Source organism: Scyliorhinus canicula, chromosome 3 (assembly GCF_902713615.1).
Source record: "Scyliorhinus canicula chromosome 3, sScyCan1.1, whole genome shotgun sequence".
Taxonomy (NCBI): domain Eukaryota; kingdom Metazoa; phylum Chordata; class Chondrichthyes; order Carcharhiniformes; family Scyliorhinidae; genus Scyliorhinus; species Scyliorhinus canicula.
In genome coordinates this window covers 166,876,140-166,902,254 of record NC_052148.1, presented here as the reverse complement: position 1 = coordinate 166,902,254, position 26,115 = coordinate 166,876,140, and the positions used below count along the sequence as shown (strand labels likewise).

Below are 26,115 nucleotides of genomic sequence, written 5' to 3'. Positions count from 1 at the left end.
GTAATCCCACCTAACCGTTGGACACTAAGGGATAATTTTGCATGGCCAATCCATCTAATCTCCCTCTGTGTACCCTAACAGGTACCGGAGTGTGGCGACTGGAGGATTTTCTCAGTAACTTTATTGCAGCGTTAATGTAAGCCTACTTGTGACACTAATAAAGATTATTATTATTAATCTGGACATCTTTAGACTGTTGGAGGAAATCTGAAACCACGCAGACACTGTGAGAATGTGCAAACTCCACACAGTCAGCCAAAGTTGGAATCGAAGCCAGTTGTCGTGGTGCATATAGGCACCAACGATATATGTAAAAAAAAGGATGAGGTCCTACAATCAGAATTTAGGGAGTTAGGAGATAAGTTAAAAAGTAGGACCTCAAAGGTAGTAATCTCAGGATTGCTACCAGTGCCACGGGACAGTGAGAGTAGAAATTCAAGAATAGTCAGTATGAATACGTGGCTTGAGAGATGGTGCAGGAGGGAGGGGTTCAGATTTTTGGAGACATTGGAACCGGTTGTGGAGGCGGTGGGACCATTACAAACCGGATGGTCTACACCTGGGCAGGACTGGAACCAATGTCCTAGGGGGTGCTTTTGCTAACACTGTTGGGGAGGTTTTAAACTAATGTGGCAGGGGGATGGGAACCAGATTAGGAAGTTAGAGGTCAGTAAAGAAGCAACAACTAAAGCCGGTAAGGTACGAGATAATAAACTCCATGTGACTAAGGGGCAGAGTCGACAGGGAAGAGATGATGAACGCAAAGGGACAGGTGGTCTGTCGTGCATTTGTTTTAATGCGAGAAGTGTAGCAGGTAAGGCAGATAAACTTAGGGCTTGGATCAGTACCTGGGAATATGATGTTATTGGTATTACTGAGACTTGGTTGAGGGAAGGGCAGGACTGGCAACTGAATATCCCAGGGTATAGATGCTTCAGGAGGGATAGAGAGGGAGGTAGAAGGGGTGGAGGAGTTACATTACTTGTCAGAGATGATATCACAGCTGTGATTAAGGAGGGCACGATAGAGGATTCAAGCACTGAGGCAATATGGGTGGAGCTAAGAAATAGGAAGGGTGCAGTAACATTGTTGGGACTTTACTACAGGCCTCCCAAAAGTGAGCATGAAGTAGAGGTACAAATATGCAGACAGATTATAGAAAAATGTAGGAGCAATAGGGTGGTTGTGATGGGAGATTTTAACTTCCCCAACATCGAATGGGATTTGTCTAGTGTTGGAGGTATAGATGGAGCAGAGTTTGTAAGGAGCATCCAGGAGAGTTTTTTAGAGCAGTATGTAAATAGTCCAACTCGGGAAGGGGCCATACTGGACCTGGTATTGGGGAATGATCCCGGCCAGGTGGTTGATGTTTCAGTCGGTGATTACTTTGGGAATAGCGATCACAATTCCGTAAGTTTTAGAATACTCATGGACAAGGACAAGAGTGGTCCGAAAGGAAGAGTGGTAAATTGGGGAAAGGCAGAGTATAACAAAATCGGCATGAGCTAGGGAATGCGGATTGGGAGCAGCTGTTTAAGGGTAAATCCACATTTGAAATGTGGGAGTCTTTTAAGGAAAGGTTGATTAGAGTGCAGGACAGATATGTTCCTGTGAAAATGAGAGATAGAAATGGCAAGATTAGGGAACCATGGATGACGGGTGAAATTGTGAGACTAGCTAAAATGAAAAAGGAAGCATATGTAAGATCGAGGCGACTCAAAACTGATGAAGCTTTGGAGGAATATCGGGAAAGTAGGACGAATCTCAAACGCGCAATAAAAAGGGCTAAAAGGGGTCATGAAATATCTTTGGCTAACAGGGTTAAGGAAAATCCCAAAGCCTTTTATTCGTATGTAAGGAGCAAGAGGGTAACTAGGGAAAGGATTGGCCCACTCAAAAAGACAAGAGAGGGAATTTATGCGTGGACTCGGAGGAAATGGGTGAGATTCTTAATGAGTACTTTGCATCGGTATTCACAAAGGAGAGGGACAAGACGGATGTTGAGGCTAGGGATGGATGTTTAAATACTCTAGGTCAAGTTGTCATACGGAAAGGGGAAGTTTTGGGTATTCTAAAAGACATTAAGGTGGACAAGTCCCCAGGACCGGATGGGATCAGGTTACTGAGGGAAGCGAGGGTCGAAATAGCTGGGGCCTTAACAGATATCTTTGCAGCATCCTTGAGCACGTGTGAGGTCCCGGAGGACTGGAGAATTGCTAATGTTGTCCCTTTGTTTAAGAAGGGTAGCAGGGATAATCCAGGGAATTATCGACCTGTGAGCTTGACGTCAGTGGTAGGCAAACTGTTGGAGAAGATACTGAGGGATAGGATCTATTCACATCTGGAAGAAAATAGACTTATCAGTGATAGGCAGCATGGTTTTGTGCAAGGAAGGTCATGTCTTACAAACCTAATAGAATTCTTTGAGGAAGTGACAAAGTTAATTGATGAGGGAAGGGCTGTAGATGTCATATACATGGACTTTAGTAAGGCGTTTGATAAGGTTTCCCATGGCAAGTTGATGGCAAAAGTGAAGTCGTATGGGGTTCAGGGTGTACTAGCTAGATGGATAAAGAACTGGCTGGGCAACAGGAGACAGAGAGTAGTGGTGGAAGGGAATGTCTCAAAATGGAGAAGGGTGACTAGTGGTGTTCCACAGGGATCCGTGCTCGGACCACTGTTGTTTGTGATCTACATAAATGACCTGGAGGAAGGTATAGGTGGTCTGATTAGCAAGTTTGCAGATGATACTAAGATTGGTGGAGTTGCAGATAGCGAGGAGGACTGTCAGAGAATACAACAAAATATAGATAGATTGGAGAGTTGGGCAGAGAAATGGCAGATGGAGTTCAATCCAGGCAAATGCGAGGTGATGCATTTTGGAAGATCAAATTCAAGAGCGGACTATATGGTCAATGGAAGGGTCCTGGGGAAAATTAATGTACAGAGAGATCTGGGAGTTCAGGTCCATTGTACCCTGAAGGTGGCAACGCAGGTTGATAGAGTGGTCAAGAAGGCATACAGCATGCTTGCCTTCATCGGACGGGGTATTGAGTACAAGAGTAGGCAGGTCATGTTACAGTTGTATAGGACTTTGGTTAGGCCACATTTGGAATACTGCGTGCAGTTCTGGTCGCCACATTACCAGAAGGATGTGGATGCTTTGGAGAGGGTGCAGAGGAGGTTCACCAGGATGTTGCCTGGTATGGAGGGTGCTAGCTATGAAGAAAGGTTGAGTAGATTAGGATTGTTTTCGTTGGAAAGACGGATGTTGAGGGGGGACCTGATTGAGGCATACAAAATTATGAGAGGTATGGACAGGGTGGATAGCAACAAGCTTTTTCCAAGAGTGGGGGTGTCAGTTACGAGGGGTCACGATTTCAAGGTGAGAGGGGGAAAGTTTAAGGGAGATGTGCGTGGAAAGTTTTTTACGCAGAAGGTGGTGGGTGCCTGGAACGCTTTGCCAGCGGAGGTGGTAGAGGCGGGCACAATAGCATCATTTAAGAGACATCTAGACAGGTATATGAACGGGCGGCAACAGAGGGAAGTAGACCTTGGAAAATAGGAGACAGGTTTAGATAAAGGATCTGGATCGGCGCAGGCTGGGAGGGCCGAAGGGCCTGTTCCTTTGCTGTAATTTTCTTTGTTCTTTGAATCCGAGTCCCCGGCGCTGTGAAGCAGCCGTGCTGACAACTGTGCTGCCCGGGATAAAAATTGGCTTACCCTGATTTTTCAGCGCAGTAGGGATCATGATTTGTGATCTACCCAGGTTGGTTCCATTGAATTGGATTGGATTGTTTATTGTCACGTGTACCGAGGTACAGTGAAAAGTATTTTTCTGCGAGCAGCTCAAACAGATAATTTAGTACATGAAAATAAAATAAAAAGAAAATACGTAATAGGGCAACACAAGGTACACAATGTAAATACATAGACACCGACATCAGGTGAAGCATACAGGAGTATAGTCCGATCAGTCCATAAGTGGGTCATTTAGGAATCTGGTAACAGCAGGGAAGAAGCTGTTTTTGAGTCGGTTCGTGCGTGTTCTCAGACTTCTGTATCTCCTGCCTGATGGAAGAAGTTGGAAGAGTGAGTAAGCCAGGTGGGAGGGGTCTTTGATTCTGCTGCCCGCTTTCCCCAGGCAGCGGGAGGTGTAGATGGAATCAATGGATGGGAGGCAGGTTTGTGTGATGATCACGACTCTCTGAAGTTATTTGCGGTCTTGGGCCGAGCAATTGCCATACCAGGCTGTGATGCAGCCAGATAGGATGCTTTCTATGGTGCATCTGTAGAAGTTGGTAAGAATCAGTGTGGACATGCCGAATTTCCTCAGTTTCCTGAGGAAGTATAGGCGCTTTCTTGGTGGCAGCGTCGACGTGGGTGGACTAGGACAGATGTTTGAAGCTGTCAACCATCTCCACCTCAGCCTCGTTGATGCTGACAGGGGTGTACAGTACTTTGCTTCCTGAAGTCAATGACCAGCTCCTTAGGTTTGCTGCAATTGAGGGATAGATTATTGTTGTTACACCACTCCGCTAGGTTCTCTATCTCCTCCCTGTATTCGGACTCGTCGTTATTTGATCCGACCCATTATGGTCGTGTCGTCAGCAAACGTGTAGATGGAGTTGGAACAAAGTTTTGCCACACAGTCGTGTGTATCGGGAGTATAGTAGGGGGCTAAGTAGGGAGCCTTACCGGGACCCGGTATTGAGGACTATTGTGGTGGGCAGCAAATAAATATGGTGCCACTACTTTTCATTATTATGATTGTGGTGTTGGGGCCGAGAGTCTGTTCCTCTGCTGGCTGCCATTGTATTCCACAGGGACTGTGCAGCATTGTGCTTACTGGTGCATGGTGCAGCCATTCTGTCCCTTTGAAAGGGAAGCTATAATGCATAATATTTTTGCAATGTAACACATGGAAAATTGAACACCAGGGCAAAGGGAGGGTTTCATGCTGACAGATGTAGCACTGGAGGTATTACTAGTGGAGGCAGCCAGGAGGAGCACGCATCTTCAGATGGCATTTCCTACCCACCACATCAGCAACCTCTGTCATTGCTCAATACACCATACCTGCATCAGTCACCTCGCAGCACTAAATGGCATTCTAGACTCGTATCTAACATTCAGATACACCACCTTTCGCACACCTACTGATGCCCTCGGCCTCTCACCCACCTGTCACTGCCTCCACATTCCTCCAGCTATACAGTCACAACATGCAACACAATCAGTCGCATTTTTTCCTCTTCCAGAACAAAATGACACACAATAGACTGGAATTGGATCAGGAACAGTGGAGCAGTATGGCTCCTTATGCTCTGGGAGTTGGCTCTCCTGCATCATTAGACTGGCTGCGATAGAGCTTCTATCATCCAGCATCACTGAGAACATTGAGGATGAAAAACTGTAGGTTCCTATCTTGTGCTCTATCTCATGGCCTGACCATGAACCTCTCGTCCCCCACCTTATCCCTGTTTCCCTCACACCAACCTGCTTCTGATTTTCTGCTTTCAGGCCCCCAAGAACTGCGCCTACATTGTCACGGCAGCCCATGGGCAGAGAGAAAACAACAGCACAGCACCGATGAAGACATCCTGTCTCTTGATCTGGCACTTGCAGCCACCAGCTCAGATACTGACCCTGCACACATCTTAGAGGCTTCTCTGGGGATGGAATCAACAAATGGTGAATCCCCTGGGTATGAATAGGCTGCAGTCAGGCCAGGGATTAAGATTAGGTAATTTGTCACCTCTCAGGATTGCAAAATTACAGACAGGCTTTACTGCAGAAAACTGATGGGCTGGCATACAGATCAATGCTGATGGGCCTGCACACTGAGATTCTGGGCATACTGGCTGGCTTGCCAGACAGCCTCCGGTCCCTGTCAAGGAGGATTTGAATTTCTTAGCAATGAATCGAAGTAATCGCATAATAAGATTTCACATTTTAAGACTTTTACTGTAACAAACAAAGATCAACATTGATTAAACGTTAGGCTCCTAATGCACTAAATATAGAAAAGGTACTTCCCCCATTAACTATAAACATAACTGAAAACCGTACGCCGCATTTGTACTTTTATCGCACTCTCAGTAGATATGTATTTCGGGCATGAGACCTCCTGCCGTTTCGACTCCGGGAGCACAGAGAGCTTTGTCCACTCCGACACGGGAAGGCGCTGCTCCCTCCACACCTACCCAGCCTCCCAAACAATCTCCCTTGCCTCCAGGTCCCATTCTGTTCAGATCCGGGGGTACTGTATCGCCAATCTCGCGATGCAGGGCGCAGAGTTTTAAGCTCAACGTCCTCCCCCACCTCTGCGCGCCTCTACTGCTTGGATTGGCCTTTCAATGTAAGCAGCGAAGCCTGACCCTAAAGTTCGGCGACCCTTGCCCCCCACCTCACGGTGTGCAGCCTCGCGACCCTCAAGGTCGCCCCCCCCTTCACTCTTTGCGAACCTCACTCCTAACTGAAAGCCCATCGCCACGAGGAGCAGATGGTACAGTTCACTAGACATGACGTTTATCAAGTCGGAGGTCCAGTGACTGTTGAGTGAAGGGATCATCGAGGCCAGCAACAGCCCCTGGAGAGCGCAAGTGGGGTCATCCAGACCGGGGAAAAGAATCAGATGGTTGTGGACTACAGCCAGACAATTACCCAATTCACGCAACTCGATGCGTACCACCTCCCCCGCATAGCGGAGATGGTCAACCAGATCACGCAGTACCGTGTGTTCTTCACGGTCGATTCGAAGTCGGCCTACCACCAGCTCCCAATCTGCCCAGAAGAGCGCCAGTACACTGCTTTCGAGGCAGCCGGCCAGCTCTTCCAATTCTTCAGAGTCCTCTTTGGCGTCACTAACGGGGTCTCGGTCTTTCAGAGAACGATGTACCGAATGGTGCACCAGTACGGGTTGCGGGCTACAAACCTGTACTTGGACAATGCCACTATCTGGACATGACCAGCAGGACCATGATGCGAACCTCCAGAGGTTCCTCCAGGCCGCCCAATCCCTCAATCTCACATACAACAAAGGAAAATGCGTCTTCCGTACTACCTGATGAGCCATTCTTGGCTATGTCGTAGAGAACGGAGTCCTAGGGCCCGACCCGACCGTATGCGCCCCCTCACAGAATTCCCCCCTCCCCACTGCCTCAAGGCCCTAAAACGATGCCTGGGGCTGTTCTCCTACTACGCCCAGTGGGTCCCCAATTATGCGGATAAAGCCCGCCCACTTATTCAAACAACCACTTTTCCCCTGACGGCTGAAGGCGCCTCAAGGCCCATATCACTAAGGCCGCAATGCATGCGGTGGATGAGTCCATCCCTTTTCAGGTAGAGAGCGACGCGTCAGACTTCGCACTGGCCACCACACTCAACCAGGCGGACAGGCCAGTAGCATTTTTCTCGAGCACCCTCCACGCTTCCGAAATTCGACACCCCTCGGTCGAGAAGGAAGCACAAGCCATAGTGGAAGCCGTGCGGCACTGGAGGCACTACCTAGCCAGTAGGAGGTTCACCCTCTTCACCGGCCAACGATCGGTCGCCTTCATGTTCGACAACGCACAACGGGGCAAAATAAAAAATGGTAAACTCTTGAGGTGGAGGATCGAACTCTCCACCTACAATTACGATATCAAGTATCGTCCTGGAAGCTCAACGAGCCCCCAGATGCCCTGTCCCACGGCACATGTGCCAGCGCGCAAGATGACCGACTTCGGGCTATCCACAATGACCTCTGCCACCCTGGGGTCACCCGGCTTACCCACTTCATTAAGGCCCACAATCTGCCCTTCTCCGAGGAGGTCAAGGTCATGACCAGGGACTGCCAAGTCTGCGTGGAGTGCAAACCGCACTTCTACCGGCCAGACAAGGCCCACCTGGTAAAGGCCTCCGGCCCTTTGAGCGCCTCAGTATTGACTTCAAAGGGCCCCTCCCCTCCACCAACCAGAATATATACTTTCTCAACATCGCCGATGAGTACTCCCGCTTCCCCTTCGCTGTCCCCTGCCCTGACATGACCTCAGCCACCGTAATAAAGGCACTGCACAGCATCTTCACGCTGTTCGGTTTCCCTGCCTACGTCCACAGTGACCGGGGCACATCGTTCATGAGCGATGAGCTGCGTCAGTACCTGCTCAACAAAGGCATCACCTCCAGCAGGACTACGAGCTATAACCCGCAGGGAAACGGGCAGGTGGAGAAGGAGAACGCAACGGTATGGAAGGCCGTTCTTCTAGCCCTTAGGTCTAGAAGTCTCCCAATCCCCCGCTGGCAGGAGGTCCTCCCTGATGCCCTCCATTCCATCAGATCGCTCCTCTGCACGGCCACGAACGCGACCCCTCACGATCGTTTGTTTATCTTCCCCAGGAAGTCCATCTCCGGGGTCTCGCTTCCATCTTGGCTGAAAACTCTGGGACCAGTCCTTCTCCGGAGGCACATGAGGAGCCATAAGACCGACCCCTTGGTTGAGAGGGTGTAGCGCTAACAATTATACTCAAAGCCGAGAGACTAGTACAATAGAGGCTTTATTGTTGTACGATGTTGTCCCTCCATCCGCAACTGTAGACTGAGGGTCTGAGCAGCTCTCATACATTTATACATAAGCTCCCTGTGGGCGGAGCTAGCTGGCAGGGGCTTACCGGAGGAACCTGTATTACAGGTACAGGCATACATCCCCCTACTGCAGTACACATAACTACAGTGGTTATCTCACCACATTCACCCCCTGTAAAAATGAGTCCGGCGGGGGTGACATGTAACTCTAATACAAAGGATGCTATTTACAAGAGGGTCCAAAAAGGAAAATCAAGAGTCCATCCGGTTAGCAGGTTACAGGTTGAGCCGAATCGGTGGTCGAACGTTCCGCTGTGATCGGCGAAGCTGTGGTGGTGATGTCGGCACAGGCGGTGATGGCAACGATGGTGCAGGTGTTGGCGGTGTTGGTGCTGGCTGCTGGCGGGATGACTCCGAGAGCAAGCCGAAATCTTCCGTGTCCTCCAGGGTGGGCAGGGGGATGAGGGATGGACCTGATGGAGACGAATAGGGGGGCGCTGGGGTTGGCGCGGGAAGGGGTGTGGGCATGGGATCGGCACCTGAGGGAGCCAGGTCCCGGAGCGAGACTGTGTCCTGGCGGCCGTCGGGGAACTCCACGTAGGCATACTGAGGGTTGGCGTGGAGAAGGCGTACTTTGTCCACCAGGGGTTCCGCCTTGTGGTGCCGTACATGCCTACGGAGAAGGACTGGGCCCGGAGTCGTGAGCCAAGTCGGGAGCGACACTCCGGATGTGGACTTCCTAGGGAAGGCAAAAACACGTTCATGGGGTGTACTGTTAGTTGCGGTGCACAGTAGCGACCGAATGGAATGGAGCGCGTCAGGGAGGACCTGCTGCCAGCGAGCGGCTGGGAGGTTCCTGGACCGTAGGGCCAGCTGGACGGCCCTCCATACCGTCCCGTTCTCCCTCTCTACCTGCCCGTTACCCCGGGGGTTGTAGCTGGTCGTTCTGCTGGAGGCGATACCCCTGCTGAGCAGGAATTGACGCAGCTCATCGCTCATGAATGAGGATCCCCTGTCACTGTGGATATAGTCGGGGAAACCGAACAGGGCGAAAATGGAATCCAGGGCCTTGATGACGGTGGCAGACGTCATATCTGGGCATGGGATGGCAAAGGGGAACCTAGAAAATTCATCGACCACACTAAGGATGTAGGTGTTGCGGTCGGTGGAGGGAAGGGGCCCTTTGAAGTCCACGCTGAGGCGTTCAAAGGGGCGGGATGCTTTCACCAGGCGCGCGCGATCTGGCCGGTAGAAGTGCGGCTTGCACTCCGCACAGATCTGGCAGTCTCTGGTGACTGTCCGTACTTCCTCGACGGAGTAGGGCAGATTGCGGGCTTTGATCAGATGGTACAAGCGAGTGACCCCCGGATGGCAAAGGCTGTCGTGCAAGGCACGGAGCTGGTTCACTTGTGCACTGGCACATGTACCTCGGGAGAGGGCGTCTGGGGGCTCGTTGAGCTTGCCGGGGCGATACAAGATCTCGTAGTTAAAGGTGGAGAGCTCGATTCTCCACCGCAAGATTTTGTCATTCTTGATCTTGCCCCGCTGCGTGTTGTTGAACATGAAGGCTACCGACCGTTGGTCAGTGAGGAGAGTGAATCTCCTGCCGGCCAGGTAATGCCTCCAGTGCCGCACCGCTTCAACGATTGCCTGGGCTTCCTTTTCGACAGAGGAATGCCGAATTTCAGAGGCGTGGAGGGTGCGTGAAAAGAATGCCACGGGTCTGCCGGCCTGATTCAGCGTGGCGGCAAGGGCGACATCTGAAGCGTCGCTCTCTACTTGGAAAGGCAGAGTCTCGTCTACGGCGTGCATCCCCGCCCTGGCTATGTCAGGTCGAATGCGGGCGAAGGCCTGTTGTGCCTCGGCCGAGAGGGGAAAATGTGTGGACTGGATAAGTGGCCGGGCCTTGTCTGCGTATTGCGGGACCCACTGAGCGTAATAAGAGAAAAACCCAAGGCAGCGTTTGAGGGCCTTGGGGCAGTGGGGGAGGGGGAGCTCCATGAGGGGGCGCATGCGGTCGGGATCGGGCCCCAGTAGTCCGTTTTGGACTACGTAGCCAAGGATGGCTAAGCGGTCTGTGCGGAATGCGCATTTCTCCTTGTTGTACGTGAGATTAAGGAGAGATGCGGTGTGGAGGAATTTATAAAGGTTGGCATCATGGTCCTGCTGGTCATGGCCGCAGATGGTGACATTGTCGAGGTACGGGAAGGTGGCCTGCAGTCCGTACTGGTCAACCATTCGGTCCATTTCTCGCTGAAAGACCGAGACCCCATTCGTGACGCCGAAGGGAACCCTCAGAAATTGGTACAGACGACCGTCTGTTTCGAAGGCAGTGTAGGGACGGTCCGATTTACGGATGGGGAGCTGGTGGTAGGCGGATTTCAGGTCAATAGTAGAGAAGACCCAGTACTGTGCAATCTGATTGACCATATCAGAAATGCGGGGGAGGGGGTACGCGTCGAGCTGCGTGTACCGGTTGATGGTCTGGCTGTAGTCCACGACCATCCTGTGCTTCTCCCCGGTCTTAACCACTACCACCTGGGCTCTCCAAGGGCTGTTGCTGGCCTCGATGATACCCTCCCGAAGCAGCCGCTGGACTTCGGACCTGATGAAGGCCTTGTCCTGGGTGCTGTACCGTCTGCTCCTGGTGGCGATGGGCTTGCAATCCACAGTCAGATTGGCAAAGAGGGAGGGAGGCTCGACCTTGAGGGTCACGAGGCCGCAAACGGTGAGGGGAGGTAGGGGTCCACCGAATTTGAGGATGAGGCTCTGGAGATTGCACTGGAAATCCAGGCCTAGTAAGAGCGAAGTGCAGAGGTCGGGGAGAATGTACAGACGGAAACGGTCGAATTCCACGCCCTGTACAGTAAGTTTAACCAGGCAGAAACCCCGGATCGGGACAGAGTGGGAACCGGAGGCAAGGGAGATCTGCCGGTCGGCGGGATGGATCGCAAGGGAATAGCGCCTTACCGTGTCTGGGTGGACGAAGCTCTCGGTGCTCCCGGAGTCGATGAGGCAGGAGGTCACATGGCCGTTGACCAGCACCGATGTGGAAGATGGTGCCAGGTTGCGAGGACAGGACTGTTCGAGCGTAACGGAGGCGAGCAGTGGTTGGTCGGCGGTTGAGTCAGATGAGTCCGACGAGGAGCGGTAGCGACCAGTGTCCCGTGATGGCGGCCCCTGGAGACGAGATGGCGGCATCCGCAGTACCTGTGGGTAAAATGGCGGCGTCCATGGAGCGCACGTTATGGGGTCGGAACAAAATGGCGGCGCCCATGGAACGCACATGGCTGTGGTGGATGAAGATGGCGGCGCCCATGGGGCGCACGTGGCGGGGGCGGCAAAAGATGGCGGCGCCCACTGATCGCCCGTGGGGTCGGGGGAAGCGGACGGCGGGGCCCATTGAGGGAGCGGCTGAGGCTTGGGGACCGGCGGCGCGATAGCGGCGACCGTCTGGGACTGACACAGCGCTGCAAAGTGGCCTTTCTTGCCACAAGCTTTGCAGGTCGCTGTGCGGGCCGGGCAGCGCTGGCGGGGGTGCTTCTGCTGGCCGCAGAAGTAACAGTGGGGACCCCCAGGGGGTGCGGTGCGGCGGGCAGCGCAGGCATAGTGCGCGGGGGCGGCTGCTGGGGGGCCGTTTGCGGGTTCCACGAGGGGTAGGACGGATGGGCCTGGGGGGCCGTTTGCGGGGTCCACGAGGGGTAGGACGGGTGGGCCGAGTGGCTAGCGGAGTAAGTTTGCGCACTACGGGAGGCGGCCGTCATGGAGAGCGCCAGGGCCTTTGCGGCCGCGAGGTCGGGGGCGACCCCTTCCAGCAGTCGTTGCCGGATGGGGTCCGAAGCAATGCCTGTAACGAAGGCATCGCGCATGAGTAAATCAGAATGTTCCGTAGCTGTGAGGGCCCGGCAGTCGCAGTCTCGTACCAGAGGTATAAGGGCCCTCCAGAAGTCCTCAATCGACTCACCCGGCTGCTGGACGCGAGTAGAAAGTTGATGCCTCGCAAACAGGGTGTTCGCCGATGGTGCATAGTTCTCCTTGAGCAGTTCCATAGCTGCGGTGTAGTCGGTCGCATCTCGAATGAGCGGAAAGACGCTGGAGCTAAGTCTCGAGTACAGGAATTGCTTTTTCTGAGCCTCCGTCGGGGGAGGGTCTGCTGAAGAGATGTAGGCCTCGAAGACTGCGAGCCAGTGATCAAAGTCTTTTCTGGCGTGAGGCGAATGCGGATCCAGCTGCAGACGGTCAGGCTTGATTCTGATGTCCATGGTGAACGGGAAATCGTACAACAATAAATTGTAGCGCTAACAATTATACTCAAAGCCGAGAGACTAGTACAATAGAGGCTTTATTGTTGTACGATGTTGTCCCTCCATCCGCAACTGTAGACTGAGAGTCTGAGCAGCTCTCATACATTTATACATAAGCTCCCTGTGGGCGGAGCTAGCCGGCAGGAGCTTACCGGAGGAACCTGTATTACAGGTACAGGCATACATCCCCCTACTGCAGTACACATAACTACAGTGGTTATCTCACCACAGAGGGTCTAGCTGCGCCATGCTAACCCCCAGTACGCTTACATCGCGCACCAGGATGGACGGCAAGATATGGTCTCCCTACGGGACCTGGCGGCAGCTGGATCTCCCGTCAATGCGCCCCCCCCCCCCCCCGCCTACATCCCACCCCCCTCCCCGCTGCCCACCACCACTCACAGCACCCCATACGCCCGCCTGGGTTTCCTGTATTGTCCTGTGCCGACACTGCCGCCAGCCATCACCCCCCCCCCCCCCCCCACCCTACCCCTACACCCAACCGTCTCCGACACCTCGGACTGAGGCTCAAGCTCCGGACACAACGCCTCTGGAGTCACCACATGCGACAACTGTGCCCGCCGCACCGCCAGAGCTGCGGAGGCCGAAGAGAATGATCTGGTCTCCAGATAGACTGAATATGTAATGACCCTATGTCACCCCCACTGGACTTGATTTTGTATAACAGGGAATGAATGTGGTGAATGTAATCACCATAATGCTTGCCTGATACCATAACCTGTAACCAGTGACCTGGAAGTGGTGATATGAACTACTTCCAGGTACTGCTCTGGAACCCCGGTATGGCTCCGCCTCTGGCTCTGCCCACACCGGGGCCATATATAGGCCGGCCTCTTGTGGATGGCATTCATCTGTACTACTGACTCTGGCTATGACTCGCTCTCTCTGCCTCACTGTGAATTGAAGGTATATCAGTGGATAAAGTCACAAACTCTTCCTTACTTTGCAACAGGATCCCTTCTCCATGTCGCACCAGGGCAAGTCTTCCAGTGCCCATTTAAAAGTCCCTTCACTCAATCTCCTGAGTACCATCAAATAAACTTCCCAGTGGTGAGGCATCTTCTGCAACTCTTTGGTCTTTAAATCTCTACGGGTCCCATATATTCAAACAGGGAATCTGTTCTTTTTTAAGTTTCAAATATTTTCAATGTATTTGCAATATGAAGATTCCAATAATACCACAGCTTATGATGCAACATGCAGCGAAGAAAACTCAACATTCAACATGAACTGTTTTACCCTCTACACAAACTAAAAACATTCCCATGTAGTAAGGAGAAGATGTATGACTGCAATCAGATTATGCACAAGCAAAGGGAAAGAGCATTCCTTACATGACTAACGAATACTTATATACAAATAAATTCATAAAATACCAGATTCCCCTTGAAACACAGCACATGGCAGTTGACACTGGAACAGATACTATTGGCTGTAGTTACAAGCCATGCACTGATCCAGAGGAAGAGAGAGTAGTTAATGGAGTTCTTTTTCAACATTTACCAACATTTGGCAATTTTTATATGAACATTGCAATTTATATAAACAAGAGGACCATTTCAATCTACGTGCAAAAGGTTTATCATGCAAGGACACAAAGCAGCTAGATCTCTCACCCAAAGTCAGAGCCCACCAGTGTGCAGCACTTCGCTGAAGGAACAGCAGTGGGAGAGAGGCGCTTGAACAATTTGATCTTAGCACATAAAGCAGCCTAGCCTGCCCCCTTTTCCATCTTATTAAATGAAGGGACTGGATTAATTATAGAAAAAATTCTTGGTGTAAATTTTGTTTACTTCCTTTATAACATATCCTACCTCCACTAGAAAGCAAATGCATCGCAAAGTTTTAAATGCAACTTCCGAATTTGCATTGTGCATACACACAACTGCACTGGATGAGGAAGAATAATTTCAAACTTTAACGGAAACTTTTCTAATCAGCATTCTGTTTGGAGTTAACACAAAAACATCTTTCTCTCTGTAGGAGGTAGGACACAGAAAGGAGCGACTGCAAGTTGCTGGGCCGGACACTAGCCCGGCTGGTTGGGGTGGTTGGGGTGACAGGGAGGGCCCTGCAAGCACCAGGGAGGAGGGGGGTGATGAGGGGAACAGGCCGAGTGGCCAGGTGACCCCCCACGGAGCTGGGGCGGTGCCCAGTCATGGACCGCCATTACTGCAGCCTGCAAGGCAGCCATCTTGCTGCACACCCCACTGACCACCCACCTTGGCCCCTGGTCTGCAGAGTGATACGGGCGGTATGGGTGCCCCAACCCGTACCTCACCCTCTGCCACCCCCACCCGACTGCCACCCGCCAGTGGCCCACCCAGGGCAAAGCCCAAAGCAGCCCCTTTGGGAGCCATTGTGCATACCCCTGGTGAGGGCTGTGCCAGCCAACGGTACTCCTGGTATCAGGGAGAGGCACCAGGGCCAGTGGTCCCTGCCCCGCAGTGCCGGCAACTGACAGGGCCAGGGGATCGGGGGTACATGCAGGGGCAGAGCCCGGAGTGCCAACCTGGGCCACCATGTAGCCCGTTGGACCTGGTTGGGCACGGGGGTACGCACCCATGCTAACATGTTGGCCTTTCACCCCCTGCAGACAATGGACATTGGAATTCAACAGCAATGGTGGCCTTCCTGCTCGTCGCCGCAGCCCTGGGGGATGCCCTGTGGCTGTACGAGCTGGAGCTGCTCGTGGAAGAGGAAGCTACAGCAGAGGAGCATGCCATAGAGGGACAGATGACAGCCACCGAAGAGGCCAAGGAGGAGGAGGTGCTAAGATAGCGCCGCAGGAGGCCTTGTATGTACTGGCACCAACTATCATTCGAGGATCAGCCAGACTGGGCATGCTGCCAAAAACTCAGGCTGAACAAGGAGACAGTGCGATATATCTGCCAGATCATGGCACACCTAGCACCATGGGGGTATGGGGGAGGACACCTGCTCACCGCAGACATGGTGAGAATGTGCAAACTCTACACGGACAGTGACCCAGGGCCGGGATGCGAACCCGGGTCCTCAGCGCTGCAGTCCCAGTGCTATCCACTGCGCAACATGCCACCCCTTCCCTGAGCTTTTACGCCACAGATTCTTCCAGGCGCTGAGTGAGGACCTCTTCAGGATCTCACAGACCTCTGTGCACAGTTGCATCTGCGCTGTCACAGGGGCCTTATATGCCCAGGTAGCTCAATACATCCATTTCAATTTGGATCGACCCCGCCAGGCTGTCCGGGCAGCGGGGTTCGCCGCCATTTCCAGGATACCCTGGGTCCAGGGGGTGATCGACGGGATGCATGTCACCCTACGAGCACCTGCTGATGACAGGCCGCTCTACACAAACCGAAAGGGGTTCCACTCGATGAATATGCAACTGATATGTGACCATCAGCTGCGCATCATTCACAACGCCTTCATCCTGAAACACTCAACGGTTGCTGACGTGTTCGAGACATTGCCCCCCAGCTGGGGGGGGGGGGGGGGGGGGCTTCTGGAAGACAGGGGTTATCCACTTCGGTCGAGGCTGATTGACACCAATTCGGAGGCTACAGACCGACATGGAGACCCGGTATAACGACGCCCATGCAGCGACCAGGAGCATGATCGACTGGTGCTTCAGCCTCTTGAAGATGTGGCTCAGGTGCCTGGACCGCTCTGGAGGGGCCCTCCAGTATGATGATGAGAGGGTTGCCCGAATCGTGGTGGCCTGCTGCATCCTCGACAGCATCACACAGCAGAGGAGCGATGTGCTGGAGGAGGAGGAACGCCAGGCCATCGAGGCGGATGGGGGGAGAGGGAGGATGGGCAGGACATTGGGCCCGGGCAGGCACAGGAGGCCGCACGATGTGTGCGCCAGGTCCAATGTGCAAGGGAATGCTCTGATCACCTTCAGGTTCACCAATTATGGTGGGGGGGGGGGGGGGGGGGGGGGGGGTGACTGGCCAGGGGCACGGACACCGCATCCCAACCCCACACCCCCTCTCTCTCCCCGGCCACCCCCTGCCTGCAACTCTCTCCGTGATACATACTTGACGCACAACGGGGTGGGGCCCCTGGGTTGGCAGTAACACCGGGTCTGGTCCAAGGGATGGAGGATGATGACAGTCCGCTCTGCGATGAGCTCTGGTGCTCCACATCGTCTGAAAATGTCTTACTCCTGACCACGGTAGCACATTCCACCGTCCACCTGGGTGATCCCTGCAAGCGAGCTGGCCATTCCATCACATGGTCCCATCGAATCCCGGGGTGACGGTGGTGGGGGCGGTCAGGGGTTGGGGTGGGGGGATGCCTAAAACTAAACTTTGCCCTACACCGGTGCCTATTTAAATGGTAACTGGTTTCTAACTTTCTGGCCTTATGAGCCCTAATGCTTGGTCTAGGTGGTTCCCCAGAGGGTACAGCAGGAGTGGAGGCAACCTGCTGTGATTCCTGCCTTGCACCTGGGTCCCCGATAGCGGATGTCTTCTTGGGTGACCGGGCCTGGATGAGCTTGGCTGCTGCTTGGGTGTCCAGGTGGCATGGTGCAGCTCTGTTCTGCCCGCTGTCCACCATATGCAGCAGGGACAGGTGGGGGGAGTCTGAGATGCTGCGGTGTTCCGGCACCTCCCCTGTTGGAGTCACCGGGTGGAGCCCATCACCTCTTCCACCCCCGGAGTGCCCGATGGTCCCCGGGCTACTTCATGGGATGGGGGTGCGAGCGGAGCAATCCCCTGAGACTCCTCCACCACCTGGCGCTGCCAGTCCTGGAGGCCCACTGCCGTTTGACCAGGGTCCGCATGCTCGTGGTCATGGAGCACAGGGAGTGGACCATTTCTGTCTCGGACTGCGCCACATCACCCATTGACTGTGCCACCACCTTCTGGGTTTGTGTCATATCAGCCAGTGACTGCAGCATCTCCCTCTAGGACTGGGTCACCTCCCTCTGTGTCTGTGACACAGTGCCTGGGCAATGCCGCCAATGTTCCCAGCCATAGTCTGCTTGTCTGGGTCACACTCTGGAGCGCAGTGTCCACATCGTCGTAAACGGGCCGCTCCCATGACTAATTCTGGCCCCTACAGGGGCCAGCACGGCATTGGAGCGGTTCGCGCCGCTCCAGCTGCAGATCCCAGCGCGAACTGTGCCACGGCATCTGCACATGCGCAGTTGCGCCAGTGCCAACGAGGACATGCGCAGTGGCACCGGCGCCAACGCACGCATGTGCAGTGGCCTCCTTCAACGTGCCGGCCCCGACGCAACAAGGCGCAGGACTACAGGGGCCAGCGCGTATGAAAGGAGGGCCCCAGCCACAGGGGCTGGCCCGCCGATCGGTGGGCACCGATCGCAGGTCAGGCCGCATCGGAAGCGCCCCCCCCCCCCCCGAGGTCGGATCCCCCTTTTCCCCCCAAAGGCCGCCACCCGACCCTTACACGCCGACGTCCCGCCGGCCCAGAGCAGGTTAGAACGACGGCAGTGGGACTCAGCTCTTTTCTTGAATCGGCGGGCCGGCCATGTAGAGCGGCCCGTGACCGGCGGTGCGTCAACTACGCTGGTCTGTGGAGTATCGCGTGCCGCCGTTGGGGCAGTGTGGCGCGATTCGCGCGGCCCGCCAGCGATTCTCTGACCCAACGTGGGGTCGGAGAATCCACTAAATTTTTTTAAAAAATTATGTTGGTTCTGATTCGATTGTTACAGTAAAAGTGAAATCCTGACTATCAGTCTCTTCCTTTTGGAGTCGTTTTGGAAATTTGGTTCTTTCACATGCTATTTTCGCCATGGGGATTGCAATGGCATTTACTTAAGGGAAGTTTTGTGTTGATGGCCTCAGTGAGTTAAACTGAGACTACACAAACGTAGTTCATAAAGAACTCTTGTCGTGGTCAGGGAGGAGATGTCCATCCCATCAATCTGAGCTGGCTTCAAAGCTGCAGCCCAAATACGAAGGCTAATCTTTAACATGTTGCACAACCCAGTTCCTAAAACAGTAAGTTATTTCTTGGGTAGCTATTATCTTTGTGTTTTGAAATGTTATTTTGGATTTTCTTTCCAGATGCCTGCTAAATAATTGTTTTATTTTACACAGGTACATAATTGCAGTTGAGGACAAAGTAATCTGTCGGCTTGTTTTCCCAAAAGGGTGAGAAACTTTTTATTTTCATTTCATGAAAGTTTAATATTTATGCCTAAACATAGACTTGAAATGGTATTTGTACCTCAAGTAAGGCAAGTTGCCCAATTGGTGAACAAGCATATAACCGGTAAGAACGTCTAAGAGGGCTGCCAGTATTCTTATAGTTTATTCTGAAATTGTGGTCCCCTGTTTATTTATTGTATTCTGACTTGACTTTTATTCATAATTTTGATACCGTTGCTGGTGAATCCTAGCTTTGTGGCATCTTATTGTAGAGAATTCATTTAAAAGTGATGAACGTTTGAACTGATACTGTGCAGGTAACAGAAGCATATCAAGTTAGCTCCACACCCAGCATGTACCTAGCCCATTAGTGATTTGCAGCCACTGATGAAATATGCAGTTATTTTAAAAATAATTAGCCCTCGTTTAACATTGCCTCACTTTTTAAAAAAAATATTTTTATTGGCATCTTCAAAATTATATGCATTGCCGTTTGTTTTCATTTATTATACAGTTACAAAGTTTCCTTCTTAGGTTTCTCTATTGACAGTCTGTCGCCGTCTGGCTCAGCATACACTCCTCCCTATCCCCCCTTCCTCCAGCTCCTCTCTCCTTGACCCGCCTATCCCTTCCCCCCTTTTTCACTGATGCTCTCCATTTTTTCCACATGGGTTTTACGACCTCACCTTGCGTCCCCCTCATCATGCTCCCCCCCAACCCACCTCCCCACTCCACAGTCCTCCCTCGCTTTCCTCTTTCTATCTTGTCCTGGCTATTTCCCCCTGGCTACTGGCTATTTATTGATTTATGTGTTGGACACAAACAGGTCTCAGAACAGTTGGGTGAATGGCTCCTATGTTTTGTGGAAGCCCTCTTCCAACCCACGGATGGTGAATTTGATTTTCTCCATTTGGAGAAATACTGATACGTCTGACAGCCAGTCTGCAACTTCAGGTGGTGCTGCTGAACGCCAACTGAGCAGAATTCTACAGTCGGCGATCAAGAAGGCAAAGGCAAGGGCGTCCCCCTCCTCCCCATTAAGAGATCTGGCTGGTCTGATACCCCGAAGACCACCACTTTCGGGCGTGGCTCCACCCTCATCCCCACCACTTTGGACATTGCCTCGAAGAAGGCTGTCCAGTACCCAGCAAGTCTGGGGCAAGACCAGAACATGTGAGCGTGGTTGGCCGGGCCTCCTTGGCACCATTCACATCTATCCTCCAGCTCTGGGAAGAACCTGCTCACTTGGGTTCTGGTCAAGTGGGCTCTATGTACCACTTTTAGCTGCGTTAGGTTGAGCCTCGCACATGTGGAGGGAGAGTTGATCCTGTGCAGTGCTTCGTTTCAGAATCCCCACCCTATCTCGAACCCCAAGTCTTTCTCCCATTTCCTCCTTGTCATGTCCAGTTCGGTGTCGGCCCTCTCTCGCAGTCGTTTGTACATGTCACTACAGTTCCCTCTGCCTAGGATGTCTGTGTCCAGTAGCTCTTCTAATAGTGTCTGTCTTGGTGGTCGCAGGTATGTCCTTGTCTCCTTCTGTCGGAAGTTTTTAAGATGCAGGTATCGGAGTTTATTGCCTTTAGCTAGTTGGACTCTCTGCATCAGTTCTTCAAGTGTTGTGACCCTGCCGTGGTGTATAGATCCATGACTGTCAATGTCTCCCCGTCCTGTCTCCACCTTTTGAAGGTGAAGTGCTGGTGTGAATCTGTGGTTATTGCAGATGGGGACTTTGTTGGACATTTCGGTCAGTCCGAATTGCTGTCGTTGTTGGTTCCACGTCTGGAGGGTGGCTATCACCACTGGGCTGCTGGAGTGTTTCTTGGGCGGTGATGGGAGTGCCGCCGTGATGAGGGCCTGAAGAGAGATCCCCCTGCAGGAGGCCTCCTCCACACGCACCCACTCGGCCTCTGGCTCCTTTATCCACCCCATCACTCTCTCCGCTGTTGCTGCCCAGTAGGTTTGGGAGGGCTAGCCCTCCCCTGGATTTTGTTTTCTGCAGGACCTTTTTTGTGATCCTAACATTCTTCCCCCCCCCATACAAACGACATGATTAATTTGTCCAGTGCATTGAAAAGGCCTTGGGGATATAGATCTTAGTAGGAAGAGATATCTGGGCAGTACATTCATTTTGATCATCTGTACTCTCCCTGCCAGGGAGAGTGGGAGTGCGTTCCACCTCTGCAGGTCCTTTTTGACTTCCTCTGTCAGACTCGTCAGGTTCCATTTATGGATCCCTGTCCAGTCATGAGCGATTCGGATCCCCAGGTAGCGGAATTTGTGCTGGGCCTGTTTAAACGGCAATCCCATTGGTGCTGTCCCTCCCCCTTGCGGGTTCACCGGGAAGATCTCGCTTTTGCTCACGTTGAGTTTGTAGCCCGAGAAGGCACCAAACTCTATCAGAAGCGTGATGATTCCTTTCATGCTGCTTTGTGGGTCTGAGATGTAGAGAAGCAGGTCATCCGTGTAGAGTGAGACTCTATGCTCTCTGCCTCCTCTTTGGATCCTCCTCCAGTTCCTTCGTGTTCTGAGAGCGATCGCTAATGGTTCGATCGCTAGGGCGAACAGCAACAGTGACAGCGGGCATCCCTGCCTGGTGCACCTGTGCAGCTGGAAGTACTGGGAGCTGCCGTTGTTTGTCGCATGCTTTCCATGGGAGCATTTTACAGGAGTTTCACTCATGAGGTGCATCCGATCCCGAACCGCTCCAGCACATCTATCAGGTACTTCCACTCGAATCTGTCAAAGGCCTTTCTTGCGTCCAGGGAGATGATCACCTCAGGTGGTCTGTCCCCGGGTGGGGTCATGATCATTTTCAGCAGGCGCCTGATGTTCGATGTTAGCTGTCTACCTTTGACAAAGCCCGTTTGATCATTTGCGACCACTCTGGTACACAGTCTTCTAGCCTTTTGGCTAGGATCTTGGCCAATATTTTGGCGTCTATGTTCAGTAGCGAGATGGGTCTGTATGAACCACATTCAGTCGGGTCTTTGTCTTTCTTGGGTATTAGCGAGATTGAGGCCTGTGCTAGCGTAGGTGGCAGTCTGTGAACATCTCCCGCAGGTGCGGGGCCAGTGTAGTCGCGAATGATTTATAGAAGTCCGCCGGGAACCCGTCTAGTCCCGGCACCTTCCCGCCTGCATGGAGCTAATACTCTCCATGATCTCTCCCAGTTCTAGCGAAGCTCCCAGACACCGTTTACTGTCCTCCCCCATGATTGGCATGTCCAGTCCATCGAGTAACCGTTTCATCCCCGAGTCCCCTGGTGAAAGTCCTCGAAGGTCTTGTTAACCTTGTCTGGGCCCGTTTCTAGCGGGCCTCAACCCTAATTTGTGCAATCTCTCTGGTGGCTGCCTGCCATCTCAGTTGATGCACCAACAGGCGGCTGGCTTTGTTCCCATGTTCGTATAGGGTCCCCGTGCCTGGCGGAGTTGGTGCACTGCTTTCCTCGGGGAGGGCAGGTCAAAGTTCCTTTGTAGCTTTTTCCTCTCTGCCAAGAGCTCTACAGTCAGGGCCTCGGTGTGTTTATGGAGTCGACCAGCTGCTGCCTAGCCGCTCTCTCCTCTTTAGCCTTTTGCACTTTAAAGGCAATAATTTCCCCTCTAATCATGGCCTTTAGCGCCTCCCAGAACATGGGTACCAGCCTCCCCGGACAGGCGCCGGAATGTGGCGACTAGGGGCTTTTCACAGTAACTTCATTGAAGCCTACACGTGACAATAAGCGATTTTCATTTTTCATTTTTTCATGGAGGGTGAGACCTCCCGGTTTTGGTTGTTTGTCGTGTACTCCGCTGTGGCCTGTGATACCCTCTCGCTGAAGGCCTTGTCGGCCAGTAGGGTGGTGTCCAACCTCCATATGGGACGTTGGGTATTGCCTGTCTCCAACCTCACATCCATATAATGTGGAAGTAACTATGTAAATATGCAAACTTTGATTTTGTCCGTGATGACGGAATTATGTACCATAAAACTGAAAATCAATAGAAACACGTTTTTAAAAAAGGAAAATCATCTTCATGTGTTGGGTGTCTGGAATTGGCTGCCTGGTTTGGTGGTGGAGGCAGAAACCTCCACTCATTTAAAGGTACCTGGATCTGCACCTGAAGTGCAGTAACCTGCAAGACTACTGGTGGGGTGCAGGAAGGTGGGATTAGAATAGGCAGCTAGTCTTTTTATTTTATCTTTTTTGGCTGGCTAGTGCAGACACAATGGGCTGAATGGTCTCTTTCTGTCCTGTAACATTTCTAAGGTTTGATACTTCTTTGGGTAAGGAAGTTCCTTCTGAGTTCCCCATTTGATTTCTTGCTGACTATCTAATATTGATGGCCTTTAATTAAGCTATTGTGACACCAATAGTGTGAAATGTAAATTTTTAATGAAAAAACACAACAAAATGTGCATAATTATTTTAAAATCTTTTTTCTGACTTGTTTTGTGCTGAATCTAGGAAAACAACCTGTAAGCTCCTCCCTCCTTTTATAAGGTACAGTAAATCTTCCTCTATCCCATGCACACCTGTTTCGTTTATATATACTATTAGCTGCTGGGATGTAAATTAAGTAACATTTTTCTTTTGAAGTGTTGCAGCTGACAAGCCACCAGCAAGCTGTGTTTTCGGCCAAGTTGTGAATTTAGCAGCCTCTCTAGGTAGGAAGGAATCCATATGAGATGTTTCACATGTAAATAGAGTGCGCATCTATCAGTTTCCTTACCATTTTTCTTTAGAAGTAAAGAAGAGTGACAGAAAGCTGGCTTTGGTTAAATTTATTGTAAAGTGTTCTAACGATGTCTAAAGTTTATTCTGTGCTAACTATCTCACTCATTTCTAAAGCTGTATTTATAAATGGGCAGCACCATAACCTTTTAAGTAATTTTAGAGGCAAAAGTTAGTAAATAGACTGAAGCTTCTTAAATGTCGGCAGTGAGTTATTTAGTGCATTTTCTGTGCTTAATGTGCCATAACTTCCTCGGAGTGGGGTATTGCCATTCTGTACTGACTTAACTGCGCTATAATTCTTAAACGTCTGTCAAGAGTCCCTGGGCTCCAGCGTTGAAGTTTAAAAGAAGCGGAGCGAAAGAGGACATGCCTCCTTTTTTACAGCACTAGCTGCCATAAAAATGGTAAGTGTAGTGTCAGAGGGCAGCACTGCGGCCTATGGCACCGAGGACCTGGGTTCGATCAGTTACAAAAGTTTCCAGTTCAAAATGAAAGTAAAAGCCAGAAACTCAGCTCAGCTCCACCCACACAATGACATCACCGCAGCTATTTGATCAACTCACTTTTCTTAAAGCTACACTCACATGACAGTGTGTTTCGCCTCCAAAGACGTGCAGGGTAGTTGGATTGGCAACGCTAAATTGCCCCTTAATTGGGAAAAATGAATTGGATACTCTAAATTTATATGTTTTTTAAATGATTGTGTGGTTGATATTGAGAAAGGAAACTGATGAAAGCAGGACAATATCAATAGATGGTCAGGTACGTGAAACAGTGGCAATGGCATTTAATCTCGAGAAGTATGAGACAATTGATCTGGGGAGGGCAAACCAGACAAGGGAATAAAAATAAATGGTAGGATTCAGAGAGCTGTAGACTGGGAAAGAAGAGCCTTGGATTGCATGTCCATACCACCCAGAATGTTGCAAGGTAGGTGGCCATCGCATTAAAAAGTTCGGGAGCATGGAAAGGAAAAGTGAGGGGGGGATAGAGCACAGGGTGTCCTTGAATGCTGACAACTTGCTGCTGTATGTGTCGGAGCCGAGTGCATCGATAGGAGGAATATTGGAGTTGATGCAGGTATTTGGGTCTTTCTCGGGGTACAAGCTGAACTTGGACAAGAGTGAGTATTTTGTGGTGTCTCAGCCGGGGGTGGGGGCAGGGGTGGGGGGGCTGCCATTCCGTAGGGCAGCGACTCACTTTAGGTATTTGGGGGTGCAGGTTGCCCGGGAGTGGGGAAGGCTTCGCAGATACAACATCAATAGTTTGGTGGGAGAGTGAAAGCCGACCTGGCGAGGTGGGATGGTCTCCCTCTGTCACTGGCGGGTCGGGTGCAGGCGGTTAAAATGAATGTGTTGCCGCGATTTCTGTTTATTTTTCAATGCCTACCGATTTTCCTGCCAAAGTCTTTTTTCAGGGAGATTGAGGGAAGGATTACCTTGTTTATATGGGGAGGGAAGGTGGCCAGAGTGAGGAAGGTGCTGCTACAGAGGGGAAGGCAGGCAGGGGGTTTGGGTCTCCCGAACCTGATGTACTACTACTGGGCGGCGAATGTGGAGAAGGTGCGGAGCTGGGTCAGGGGGGTTGATTTCCAGTGGGTCAGAATGGAGGAGGGTTCGTGCAGGGGGTCGGGGCTGAAGGCACTAGCAACGGCCCCGCTCCCGATAGCTCCGGGGAAATACTCAGGGAGTCCGGTAGTAATAGCTTCATTGAAAATCTGGAGGCAGTTTCGCCAACACTTCGGGTTGGGGGCAGGGTCGAGGGAAATGCCGATCCAGGAGAACCACCTATTTGAGCCAGGAAGGTGGGACGGAAGCTTTCAGAAATGGGAAGAGAAGGGGATTAAGACTCTAAAAGATTTGTTTCTTCGGGGTCGATTTACAGGATTGAGGGAGCTGGAAGCGAAGTTTGGGCTGGAGCAGGGAGAAGTGTTTAGGTATATGCAGGTTCGGGACTTTGCCAGGAAGGAGATACAGAGCTTCCCGGAGGAACCGGCCTCCATGTTGTTGGAGGAGGTGCTGGCGGCAAGTGGACTGGAGAAGGGGACAGTGTCAGTGGTATACGGAGCTATGTTGGAAAAGGATAAGGCACCACTGGAGGGGATTAATACGAAGTGGGAGGAAGAGTTGGGAGAGGTTATAGAGGAGGGGGTCTGGTGTGAGGTGCTCCGGAGAGTGAATGCCTCCACCTCGTGTGCGAGGTTGGAGCTGATACAGCTGAAGGTGGTGTACAGGGCGCACCTCACGAGGGCGAGGATGAGCCGATTCTTTGAAGGGGTAGAAGATGTGTGTGAGCGTTGTGGGGGATGGCCCGCTAATCATATTCATATGTTTTGGTCCTGTCCAAAGCTTGGGGAGTACTGGAAGGAGATGTTTAGGGTAATTTCCAAGGTGGTGCATGTGAAGCT

The 26,115-nt window shown here is 51.9% G+C and overlaps 1 protein-coding gene across 1 annotated transcript in view; it reads left to right on the top strand.

Annotated features, from left to right (window-relative positions):
* tmem150c (transmembrane protein 150C) overlaps positions 1–26,115 on the top strand; it is a 47,277-nt gene that overhangs the window by 9,045 nt on the left and 12,117 nt on the right. The window contains exons 3-6 of the mRNA XM_038792972.1: positions 5,524–5,707; positions 18,944–18,997; positions 23,439–23,474; positions 23,571–23,638. Of these exons, the coding sequence (XP_038648900.1) occupies positions 5,524–5,707; positions 18,944–18,997; positions 23,439–23,474; positions 23,571–23,638 (342 nt within the window). The remainder of the gene's footprint in view (positions 1–5,523; positions 5,708–18,943; positions 18,998–23,438; positions 23,475–23,570; positions 23,639–26,115) is intronic.